The sequence below is a fragment of the Acomys minous genome (assembly GCF_964271855.1).
Source record: "Acomys minous genome assembly, chromosome: 15".
Lineage (NCBI taxonomy): Eukaryota > Metazoa > Chordata > Mammalia > Rodentia > Muridae > Acomys > Acomys minous.
The window spans coordinates 14070062-14082377 of NC_140497.1; the positions used below are offsets into that span (position 1 = coordinate 14070062).

Here is a 12316-nt window from a genome sequence, read left to right on the forward strand (position 1 = left end):
GCCTCATGCATTTCAGCTATTGTTTTCAAAGCCTTCCCCTTCCTGCTCTTTCATCTACATCTCATTGTCATAATAATGATAAAGGGAGTTATCATGGGCCAATGCTGGGGAAGGCATCCAAATCATGGTCCTCGGGGCCCCTTTCCTAATGGCAAATTCCAGGGCACAGGCCTCTCCTGGCAACTGTAGGAGCAATCCCTGTGGCTGGCACCGGGCCATTCATCATCTCTTGTCTCTTTAAGAGGACTTGCTCTGAAGTAGAAGAGGCCTAAGTGGGTCACTGGGTGGCCCTGCCTGCACCACAGGATTGTACCTATAGGACAGATTTGCATTTCTAAGGAAGGACAGGCCCCTGACTTGCCCAGTTGTTACGGGTAGAGTGATCTGAGACAATCATTGTGCATTCTTCAAGAACCACAGGACTTGCTGTAAGGAGTCAAGTCCATTTTTAGCACTTTTTTTTTTTTTTTTAGTTTCTATATAGCCAGGCAGTGGTGGTGCACGCCTTTAATCCCAGTACTAAGAAGGCAGAGGCAGGTGGATCTCCTAGTTCGAGGCCAGCCTGGTCTACATAGCAGTTCCAGGACAGTCAGAGCTACACAGAGAAAGCCCGTCTCAAGAAAACCAAAAGCCAAACTCAAACAAACAAACACAAAAACTTCCACGAGTGTAGTAGTATAGGGCTGCAATTTCTCAGTGTGTGTGTGTGTGTGTGTGTGTGTGTGTGTGTGTGTGTGTGTGTTCTATCACAGTAGCAGGTTATAAAGAAAATGTCTTTAATGTTTATAAACACCAGAGATAGTTTAGTAATGGGACCACCCTGGCAACACAGCTCACACGTGGCTGCAAGTGCCTTTCATTTCCCTACAGTTGGGATCCCTGTCAGCAGTTTGTTCTGAAGTGTCAGCTTTGCATGCCTCCAGCTCTGCCAACAGAAGACAAGCAGAGCTACATGGCACAGTCCTCTATCCTTGATGATGGTGATGCTGTTAGAATCATAGCTGTGATCAGGCAAGGTGGGGTATGTGTGCGTGTGTGTGCATGTGTGTCTGTGTGCATGTGTGTGTCTGAGTGTGTGTGTGTGTGTGTGTGTGTGTGTGTGTGTGTGTGTGTGTGTGTGTAAAATTAAAGCACTATGGAGGCTGGGACAGGATGATTGTTATGAGCTCAAGGACATCTTGGACACACAGTGAGCTCTAGAAGTGGCCTGGGTAACTGTGAGAGACCTCATATCAAATAAAACAAAACAAAAACAAAAACAAAAACCAAACAAACAAAAAAACCTTAAAACATTACATAACTCCCGCCATCCCCACATCTTCCTTTTCTTAACAGTGAAGTAGGGACCATGGGAGAACTGAATGTGTCACTGTCTTGACAGTGAAGGAACATGCCCTGGACTTGGCCATGTATCTTACGGAGGTAATGGGAAAAGTCAGAGAGGTGAAGATTGGGATATGTTTGTTTGTTTGTTTGTTTGTTTGTTTCTGGACACACGGCCCAGAACTCTTGGATGGGAAGCAGGAATCACATCTCCATCTTGGAAAACAGTGGTTCTAAGGTTATCCTAGCAGGGCTTATAACAGCTCATGTAGCAATGAGCACTTTAGCCTGCCAGCCTCAACAGTGGACTGTTTTTCACAGATACAGCTCATTTTAAAATGGGGAAAGATTAAATTCATTGAGATTCTGGCTCAGTTACTATGTATGGTGTCTCTGGTGTGTGGCAGCATAATGCTAAGACTCACATCTGTTGTTTTGGCCAAGCTGGCAGAAGCTCTCGTGGTTGGGCTGGGACTCACTTTGGAAGGTACTGCCTCCATGCTGCTGGACCTATGAGTTCTAGAGTGGGTGAGTCTGAAAGGTGGCCTCGCCCCTCCTCACCCCTGGCGGCCCCTAAATACTTTAAGAATTCTAGTTCCCTCTCCTACAGAAAAGAAAAGAGAGAGAGAGAGAGAGAGAGAGAGAGAGAGAGAGAGAGAGAGAGAGAGAGAGAGAACGGGATATTAAAGTTCTGATCTGCTCTTGTACAGAAAACAGTCTGTGCTCTTCATCTGGCATTTTGATGAGCCACAGTGACATTGGAGCTTGTTTATGGCTCACTATTGGGGAAATAATTCTGTCTTCTACAGTTGTGCCACTTGGACCAATCTCGTGCCTTATTCTCTCCAGCCTTGGGACTGGACTTCCCAACACAGAGTACAGTGGCCATCAGGGAGGTCACACTTGGCTTGTAGGCTACTGGCAAATTCTTGGTTGGAGTCTCTGCAGTGCTAGGAGGGACAGATGTTCCAGAACATATGATATTTGACAGATATATGAAAACATGGAGTTTTCACACTAGGACTCAGAGGTATCAAAAAACAAAGCCCAGGAGTGAGAAAATGGAGCCAGCACAGGCAACTTTTCCAGGCTCATTCAAACTCGTATTCCATCGAGGCTGTGCCAAACAGTCGGCCTGCAACTCAAGCCATGCGGGGTCAGTATCTGATCCCAGGCATAAGGAAACTGTCATGTGTATGTAAGGAGAAAGTCCTAGACTCACCCTGTCCCCACTGTGATTAACCCCAGTTTGCCAAGGGGCCCCTGGAGTCCATACAGCATTTTTCTTATGAGTTTAAAAATAGACTCCAAGAGGTACAACCCTCTTAAAAGGAACACGACAGACACTAGTGCCAACACTGTGGGACCTGATACCCAGCCCTGGTCATCTCCCTAAATAGTCCCCCGCATTGGCCACCACGTCACTCGAGGAGGCTGGGTGCCCGGGGTTACCCAGTTAGCTCCTGGGAGCTCACCACAGACTGTTAAAGAGGAACCTCCAGGCTTTTCTCTGCTGTTCTGGTGTGACTGTTCAGAAGGAACCACATGGGTGTATAAGGTGCTGATGCTGTATTTCTTACTCAATTCAACATAACATTTATTTACCTACTTATTTTGCTGAGAGCCTCATACATACTAAACACAGACTATGTCATTGAACCCCCAGCCACTCAACAGGATAAAACATTCAATGTTTTCTGAAACACTTCAGAAAGATCCTTCCTAGTTACTTGATGAGGAGAGTGGTGGGGGCAGTTACAGATGTCAGGACTAAGACTTTTCCAGCAGTGACAGTTCTGACACCTCACACACTCCACTGGGTGGTCCACTCTTGGCTCCTAAGGGTGATAAACCTCCTGTCTTTCTCAGTAAAGGGTGGAGTACCTCAGTCACACCCTTATCAACGGTGCCCAGAGTCCTTAGTAGCCAGGGTGACTCCCTGAGTAGGCAATGGACAGAACTGATAGAGAGGGAGCTGGAACAAAGTTGTTCTGGTGGATGGGCCAGAAGATGCTACAAGGGGCCTTCAGACATGGCTGGGGGTGCCATGTCCGCATAGCTGCATCTTGAGAACTGTTTGTATGTGTAGTAAAATGGCAAATGGAAAACAGTGCATGTAAATCCCAGAGATCTAGGGAGCCTTGGGGTCCTCTTTTAGGCTTCAGTTTGTCCAAAGTAGATCATAAACACTCCAGACCTCTGGGAGGCAGGTTTAGAGAAAGTTTCAGTTAGGAATAAGACAGAGAGGAAAAGGAAAGATGTGTTGACTGTCACTGATTGGGTGCCTGACCTGTATCAGAGAATGCTGGGCACTTTCACATCACCCACATGACCCTTGGACAGATAGGCAGAAATTGGGTTTGTTTCCTTCCCCTCCCCCCATGTGGAAAGCAATGTTTTAGAAATGCAACCACCCTTATGGAAACGTCACAGCTCAACTGCCGTGGATCTGCCCACAGTGAAGGTATACACCACTCAGGACGGAAAACGCTCTTTCTATCGCCATCAAGTGAGTTCCGAGTTTCATTATTTCCATGGGAAAGTTATATCAGGGCAACTGTGGCAGGGACCTGAGATGCTTGGACTCTACCTTTGCCCTGCTCATAGCTCTGATGTCCTATTTATCAAAGAGCCATCTTTCTTGCCAGGCTAGTGTGACAAAGCTCACCCCTGTCCCTCAGCATCCCAGAGGCATGATGAGCTGAGAACTTAAAAACAAATACCAAAAGTGTTCTTCCAAATTTAAGAAGAGCTAGAAAATGAATAGCCTCTTGGGTGGCTGGGGGGGGGGGGCTCGCACAACCTGTACATGTCCAAGGTTCCCATCACCCCAGGAACTTCCCACTTTATCAAGCCACTGACCCTCTACCTCCTTGAGACAAGGTCTCACTGTGCAGACTAGACTGGCCAGGAATTCACTAACCTCCATCCTCCTGGACTCGTGAGTGCTGGCATCGGAGATGTGTGCTACCAAGCCCAGCTAGAGTCTTCTCCTCCCAGGCACAGTCAGTCCCCTGATATAGTTTCAAGTGACTCTGTTCTACAGCTGAGACCCCGGCACTTCATTGTGCTTCTAAGGTTGAGGGAACTGCAAAGAGACTGTTTGGAAGGAGTTTGGCAAGCTCGGGGGAACTGCAGAGCCTGTGAAGCTATGGGATGGAGGAAGGAGCCTAGATCCTTGCCAGTCATGCCTGCCTTTACCTCAGCCCACCAATTCTGGGCTATGAGTTGGGGGAAGATTCCCATGGATGCCGTGAGCAGCTATTCTGGGCGTAGTAGGTACTAGTTTTGGAATAGGATAAACATCAAGAGCAAGGCCATATTTGTGGTCCATGAGTGTAATAACAATGGCAGATAAAAGGGAAGTTCCTTGTAGGGGAACATGGCTCTGGGTACCCAGTGCCCATAAAGAAGCTTGGAGGTCTTCCTGTTTCCACTGTCATTCCCATGATGAAGTGGCCTCTTCTGATGTTGTGACGTAGCCCTGGCAGAGATGCGCCCTTGATGAACGTCGAGTTGAGCCGTCTCTCCCCTTGCAGCCTGATCCTTTCTACATCACTTCCATGCCATGGCATAGCTCGTCCTGACAATGAGCAGAAATGGACTGTAAGGTCAGCCTTGAAAGCAGCCCAGGTTTGTTCCAGTCGTACAGAGAACGAGTGGGGAATACACAATACAAGGATCCCTGCAGTGGGCGTTTATAATTCACCCGTGGTGTGAGGCCGCCATGCTTGGGAAAGGACACTGGGTTTGATTCCTAGCGTGATTCATGTACACACACACACACACACACACACACACAGACAGACAGACAGACAGACACACACACACACACACACACACAGAGAGAGAGAGAGAGAGAGAGAGAGAGAGAGAGAGAGAGAGAATCTAAATAAGATTAAAATGAGCAAAAGATATATGACCAAATGCATTGCTTAAAAAGATACATGGATGACAGATGTGCACCAGAGAAGATGTTACTAGTTATTGAGGGAAATACAAATTAAAACCAAAGCGAGACACTGCCACATATCTGTTAAGATATCTAAACTAAGACTGTAGACCAGCAGACAGGTAGCAGATTGAATACCACGAGGTCCCAGGAAACACTGGAAGCAATTCATATGCTCCTTATTTTAATTGTGGTGATGGTATCTCTAGGGGTGTGCCAAAGTCGAAACTTACCAAATTGTGCGTTTTACATATGCAGTTCCTGATAAGTTAGTCACACTTCAAATGGCTTGAAAATAGCCTGTCAGTTCTTTCTGTAAGTCACGTCGTGCGTTTGAAAGTAAAAAAGCAAAACACATATTTATCTTCCATTTGAGCAGGGCGCTTTCTCTCTCTAAATATTAATGTTGGAAAGGAGCTTGTTGCCCCGAGGGATGCTCTACTGGGCTGCAATCACGGCTGTTCCGGTAACATGACTTATTAATTGACACTCTCTGTGCAGAGGCTTTGGGTAAACCTGGGAGGCTGACTTATGAAGCACACAGGCAAGAGATCTATAGGATGGCCTGTATTTCAGCAGCGGGGCAGAGGGGAATGGGCAAAAACACTTGCAGATGGTACAGCAGGATGAACATTTTCCAAAGTCTTGCAGAGGGTGTCTGTCTTCAAATTCAGCTCCCAGCCATCCTGGGGTCCTGGAAAGCTGTGGCATTTCTGACTTCAGATAGAGCTGGTCGCATTAATGTGCCTTAGAGTTGAACCACTCTTGCTCAGTACTTACACCATTTCTTTGATGAACACCTTAGACTGTTTCACAGTCTTCCGGTCACCTCCTTGGTCCTCCTGGCACCACACACCCTTTTTTTAATTTTGCACGCATGCATGTGGCGTGTTTGTGCGTGGGCTCGTATGTGGATGCATACGTATGTGTGTGGGTGTGCTCGCTGCATAACCCCATGTGTGTGGAGGACCAAAGTTGTCTTCCCTGACTCACTTTATTTATTGCGGTAGGGTTTCTCACAGAGCCCGGAGCTTGCCAGCTAATTCCAGAGAGTGTGGCGAGCCAGCTTCCCCTGGGGATCCCCTGACTCTGCATCTCAAGTGTTGGGATTACACGAGGCCAGAGGCCACCGTGTCTGCCTGGCGTTTGAATATGTTCTGGGGGTTCCTCATATTTTTAACGCGGACTTTAGCCACCGAGCCATTTCCCAAGCACCACACACTTTCCTTATGAACCTTGACAGGGCTATTCATACAAGGATCTTGACTTGGTTTGGCTTGGGGCCCCTTAGACCCTCTGTTTGCTGGTGACGACCTTGGCCCACACCGGGAACCACTCTGAGTTCACAGGTGAAATAATGTCCATTGGTTTACGGTTGTCCTGCGTTCTCATCCTTCATACATGTTTGGCCGCAGGGTTGGTTAAAAAAAAAAGTATTTGTGTGGTGTGGGTTGTCACTTGAAGAGACCAAGAACCCAGCAACATGCTGCTTGGGGCAATTTTCCTGACCACTTCTCGTCAGTCAGAGTTGGCCTTGCTTTTAATAGTCGTTGGTGCCATCCCCAACACGACACCAGCTCCTGACATGCTTCTGACACCTGTCCCTGAAATGACCGCAGGAAAAGGTACAGACAGTGCCAGAGCAGAACCCTGGGTACTTCCTCCAGGTCCTCACCCAGAAGTGGCATTTCAACGAGGCCACCCCAGGGAGGACAGGGGAGGCAGTAGTAACGTAAGCACGCCTGTCCCCAGCTCCTCAGCTTCATTCACTTGGACACTGGCACAGATTCTGGGATAAGCCGCCGTGTGATCTGGAGTCTCGGATATGATGGAAGAGCTGCAAATATACAAATCAGCCACGGGGCACAAACAGACTTTGCTGAGCTCACGCTGGCCTGCTGCGGGTTCCCTGGCGGCCGAGACAGAGCGAGAGCTCTGTGCAGCTTGGAGCTCCTCGGCCCGCATTGGCCGCATGTGCCCGGGTCCAGCGGCCGCACTTGCAGCTCGGTGGTGGCCTGCAGGGTTCGGCGACCAGGCTTGCCCCTGGAGATCGTGGTGGCGCTGCGCTTTCCCGCCTGGCACGATAACGGAGCGAAAATGACCTGGTGGCGTTAGCGGGCGCGCGCAGGGTCGGGGCGGCGGAGCAGGCGTGCGCGGAGGGGGGTGGGGGGCGGCTGTATTTTTAGCCAGATGCCTCCTCGTAAGTTGCCCGCGCGCCCCGCGCCGCCCAGAAGATAACGCCGAGGGATCTCCGGTGTCAGCGGGCGCCGGGCGATGGCAGCGCGGCCGCGCAGGTCGGGGCCGGACCCCGCGGTGAGTGCCCGGCGGGGGACAGGGGGGCGGGGCGGCGCGCGCCAACTTTCCGGGGTCGCTGGTCGCGGGTCGGGGACAAGCCTCCGGGTCTGCCCTTCTGCTGGCTCACGCCGCGGCTCCGCGGAATCCAGAGGAAAATTCCTCAGGCCTGGAAGCTGCGGCCAGCCAAGGCTGGGCCCGGGAAACACCCGCGGGCACGACCTGTAGCTGGCTGGAGCCAGGGGGCAGCTGCGTTGGGGCGTGTCACCCCTCACTCAGGAGCAGAGCCTGGATCTTGTGGGTTCAGCTGGATCGGGCACATAGGTCTCAGCCCTGTCCAGAGCACCAGCAAGCCAGACCCCAAGTCTTTAGAAACCCCCAAGTCCCTGGAGGTAGGGCACAGGAAAGCAGATCTGTGCATGCCAGAGCCAGGCTTTTCATTATTCTTGTTCTAACAATGGGGAAACTAGGGTCTGACAACTTGAAGAGACACAGGCTATCAAGTGGCAAAGCAGGAACTAGGAATTGACAGGCAGGTCTTCCCCATGGGGACCCACCCAGCTTTGCACACACTTATACCAGCTAGCCTTCAAGGCAAGACGGGTACCTGCAGGGTTTTCTTAAGATTGAAGGGGAACCCAGAGCTCCCACTCACACAGCTGCCTCTCCAGTGACATTTCTGATTTTCATTTCATCGAATCCAATTGTGGTCAGATTAGGGTTCCGGGGACGCCGCAAAGCTTTTGACAGTCCAGTTTTCTGGAAAGAAATCATAGAAAGGCTGGTGGCCCCTGCCTCACTTCTGTCTCTACGTAACATAGGGAATAAATGCCAAGGCTGCACAAAAAGCCACAACACTATACTTTAATGTGAGGCCTGACATAGGCCTGGAGGACCAGACCTGGGTGTTGAGCTTATGGCATCCTGAGTGGCCCAGGACCTCATATAGGCTAGCTGCCTGTCTTCCTTAGTCTGCTAGGTGAGCCTGCTACCCCCACCCCCACCCACTCAGGAACTATGAGGCTACCTATCCTGGAGTTCCCACAATGGCTTTCCAAAGACGCTGCATTCTACCCAGATGCATTTCCACCCATCTTTTCTGAGGGGAATTGGATACTCAAGACTTTGGTCTAGGAGGTTAGGCTTTGCCCTAGGGGAAGCATAGGCGGGCTCTGACCCCAGGGAAGGTGTGACCAGGGAGGACTCATCTCACATTTGCTAATGCTAAATGAAACGTTGTACAGCCTACAGTTTGGAGCCACACTCAGAGTTAGAAGGAGACTGACATTTATGATCGTGTTCCCAGAGTCCCCTTCCCAGAACACTAGTCTCCTGCTTCTTTGCTATAATTAGCATCACGCCACTCAAGACGTACAAGCGTAATGGTCTGTGTATCCAGGTAACCAGGGTTCGCCCCATCTTATAACCTTCCCTAACTGGAGTCCCAGCAGCAATCCCATTCCCTTCCTTCCTCTTCCGTGTCCTTCCTTCCAATGTGCACACGGCCTCTGAAGGCAAGCAAGTGTCCTCTAGCTAGAGCTGAACGGAGAGGGGCCCTATGAGCGTTTGAGAATGACAGCAGAGTGGCTGAGAGAGATGCCCATCCTGGAAATGCACTATCTAGATTCAAACCCTGGCCAATCCGCTGCTAGCTGTGTGACCTGAGGAGCCACTTAACTTCTTCGTGAGCGGGTCACTCCATCTGGTGAAAAGGGAGCCTGCTCAGGGAGTTCTTGAGAGGAACAAATTAACTGATGCCGGCTGCTTAAAACTTAACAAGAGCTCTGTGCCTGCGTTGAAAAGGAAGCTCAGAGACATCACGTGGATTGAGAGGAAGCATATGGGCCAAACACATAAGAGAAGGTATGCTGTGAATGCTCTGTTCCAACACACACATGCACACACACACACACACACACACACACACACACATATGTTCACATGCATGCACAAACGCACATGTGCACATGCACACATGTGCGCACACACAGAGGCTGGGGAGGATGGAGGGGGGGCGAGATGAAACTGCAAGGAAGGGACCAAGACCCTGTAGCCTGAATGGGTCATCCAAGGGAGTGTGATCACTCCCATGACTAACTGAGGATGGAAAGATCTGTCGATTGGCTTCTTGGAACAGAGAGCAGGCCTTCTCTGGGGACCCCAACCCCCAAGCCCAGCCTTTTTCACATAGCTACCTAGCAGGAGATGGATGGACTTCGGAAAGGCCAGCAACTTTGTTCTAGTTAATCAGAGTAGTTAGTGTCTTGCTACTTTCGCTTTCCTGGCTAAATGTTTATTCAGTATTCTGGTTTTTTTTTTTAAATGGAAGGTGTTCGGTTCTTTTGCCTTCCCCTCCCCTGTTAAAGTGTGTAGACTGCTCTTCTGTACACCAGGCACAGGGAGTTAACTTGGAGTAGTTGGACTAGACAGATGGGCCGTGGGGGGGAGGGGGTTGGGAGAACGAGATAGTAGAGCTGAGTCTTGTATGCCAAGCAGAGCCGTTGCTGTGTAGCCTGAGTATCATTTGCCATCTAGGAGGCTCTCATGAATGATTGTGGACTGAAGCCACGCGTCCCTGATATGCCAATGGCCATTTTAGAACTCAGCCGCTGTATTCTAAGTTTTTTTTTCCCCTTTCTCTCTCCCTCTCCTCTTTTATTCCTCCCACTCCCAGCGGGGTACCAGACTTAACATAGAACCTCAGTAGGTCCACTGTAGAATTAGAGGGTGTGGTCCATAGTAGCCAGTGGGGATGACATCACTATGTGCGCTTCATCCCAAGAATGCTGCTATGTCCGGGCTTCTTTGTCCCTTAGAAAACAAAAGGCAAAAGGGAGCAAATGCCTTACCAACTGTACCTTGCTTCTCACTGTCCAGGTAGCATTAGTCAACCTTCCTATGCCCATAGCTCTTAGTTTCATTAACTTTAGTCATGGGGGGTGGGGGAGGAGGGGAGATAGAAAAAAGAGGGAAAAGGGCCTGGAACTAGGTAATTTCTTTCTAGGCCTGTATTGGCCTTGACACAGTGCTCATTGACAGAGCTGAGGCCTGTGGAACCTACCTAGATTAAACTGCACCTTCACTTGCTTTATACCTGGCAAAATTGCCTGAATAGACAGTCAGGTTAAAAGCATAACAAAAACCCACCACTGAGAACACACCTTGGCGCCACAGGCCATAGCCACACCCACCTTTCTAGACCAACACTGAGCTGCAGGATTGGGGAAATCATTGACCTCTCCAAGCCTCAGTGTAATCAGTTCTAAAATGTGGATGGCTATGACACCTACCTTTCAGGCTAGATGGCTATGACCTTTCGGCACCTTTCAGAGAGAACATTTGCCTGGTATGAATGTGTGCAGCCCCAGCCCCTGTGCCGTTGGCAGTGCCCTCAGCCTGGTGCTTGCTGTTGGCATTGTACCAGCTGTGCTCTAGAAGCCGCAGAACCCTTTAGCCGCGCCGCTGCCGATTGGCTCCCATTCACCTGCTTGTCTGTCCTATTCTTTCCCATCGTGGGGCTTTGTCTGGGCAATGGCAGCTGAGATTGCTTCTGTCTTTATGCCTCACTTTCAGGGTTTTATCCTGAATCTTATTACTGTGCTGCAAAAGACAGCTCATCGGTGAAAGGATGCCTCTTGCACACGCTGCCTCTTAGGACATAAATGTGTTTCCCCTCTGATTCAGAAAGCCCTCTGAGTCAGCAGCCATAGCTGTCATCTGAGAGAGAAGCTGTGAGTCCGACTCTGCTGACAACTGAGCTCATGTGTGGGGAGCCTGTGGGTAGGTCCTCCTCTCTAAATGTCCCCTCCATCACCGGTGCCCTGCGGAAGGAAGCTGGCCTTCCAGCCAGATACTTTGAAGGGCTCAAAACATTTAAAACTTGCTACAGGAAGCAAACAGTTAAAACCAGAAAGGGATGAGTTTTGAAAGCCTCTTTTAATCTAAAATCAAGTCACTTCCCCATGGCTTTAAGATGTAAAGATGGCAAATTCTTAACGTTCATGGCAGGGCCCTGTAGCAGAGGTGCCCAGTAGGACCTTGAAGACAAACAACATGAATCCACAGATGAGAGTGAGACAGAGCTCTAAGGTCCAGAAAATAGCCGGGTCCAGGCCTAGAGAGACAAGGCACAGAAATGCCACAGGGCACAAGAAAGTCGAGAAGAGGGCCTCCTGGCATGATGGGGCTGGGAAAGGAGGGTGACTTGGGTGTGAGTGGGCAGCCTCGGGGCTTGGATTCAAATTTGCATAATAGAGCTATAGGTCTACAGGGGCTTGAGGAAGGCAGGCTTGGGGAAATGGCTTCAGTAGTCATGACTGCTTCCCACTATGGCTTGTGCTTGCTATTGATGGTGACACATAGGCCCTTTGTGGGGGTGAGGGGGGGTGAGGGTGGGGGTGTGGGGTTGCTTAGTGTTGGACTGTTCAGCAGTATTTGAGATTGATAGTTGTGGACTACAAGACTTCTGAGTTTAGGGGAATCTGACCACTACCATGCGTATTAGCTTTCGGCAGCCATGATACCAATGCACCACAAACCAGACAGCTTAAAACAATAGGAGTTTGTTCCCTACCAGGCAGGTCAACCAGAAGTCTAAACAAAGTGGGAACGGGGCCATCACGCCTTGCACAAGGGAAAGCTTTTCTGTGTTCTGTCCTCTTCAAGGCCACCTGGCTGGTGGCTCAGTCACCCTCTCTGCTTCTTCTCTCCTCTGGATGTGCCTCCTCTTCCATCTTCTCTAAGGACACT

At 49.9% G+C, this 12316-nt stretch overlaps 1 protein-coding gene across 10 annotated transcripts in view; it reads left to right on the plus strand.

Moving 5' to 3' along the window:
* ANK1 (ankyrin 1) overlaps positions 1-12316 on the plus strand; it is a 177505-nt gene that overhangs the window by 77720 nt on the left and 87469 nt on the right. The window contains exon 1 of one of the 10 annotated variants that reach the window (XM_084760021.1): positions 7445-7588. The exons of 8 other annotated variants lie outside the window; for them this stretch is intronic. In XM_084760021.1, coding sequence (XP_084616147.1) covers positions 7550-7588 — 39 coding nt within the window. In that variant the 5' untranslated portion in view covers positions 7445-7549. Of the gene's footprint in view, positions 1-7444; positions 7589-12316 lie in introns of those variants that run through there. One more of the 10 variants, XM_084760022.1, reaches the window with a different exon arrangement.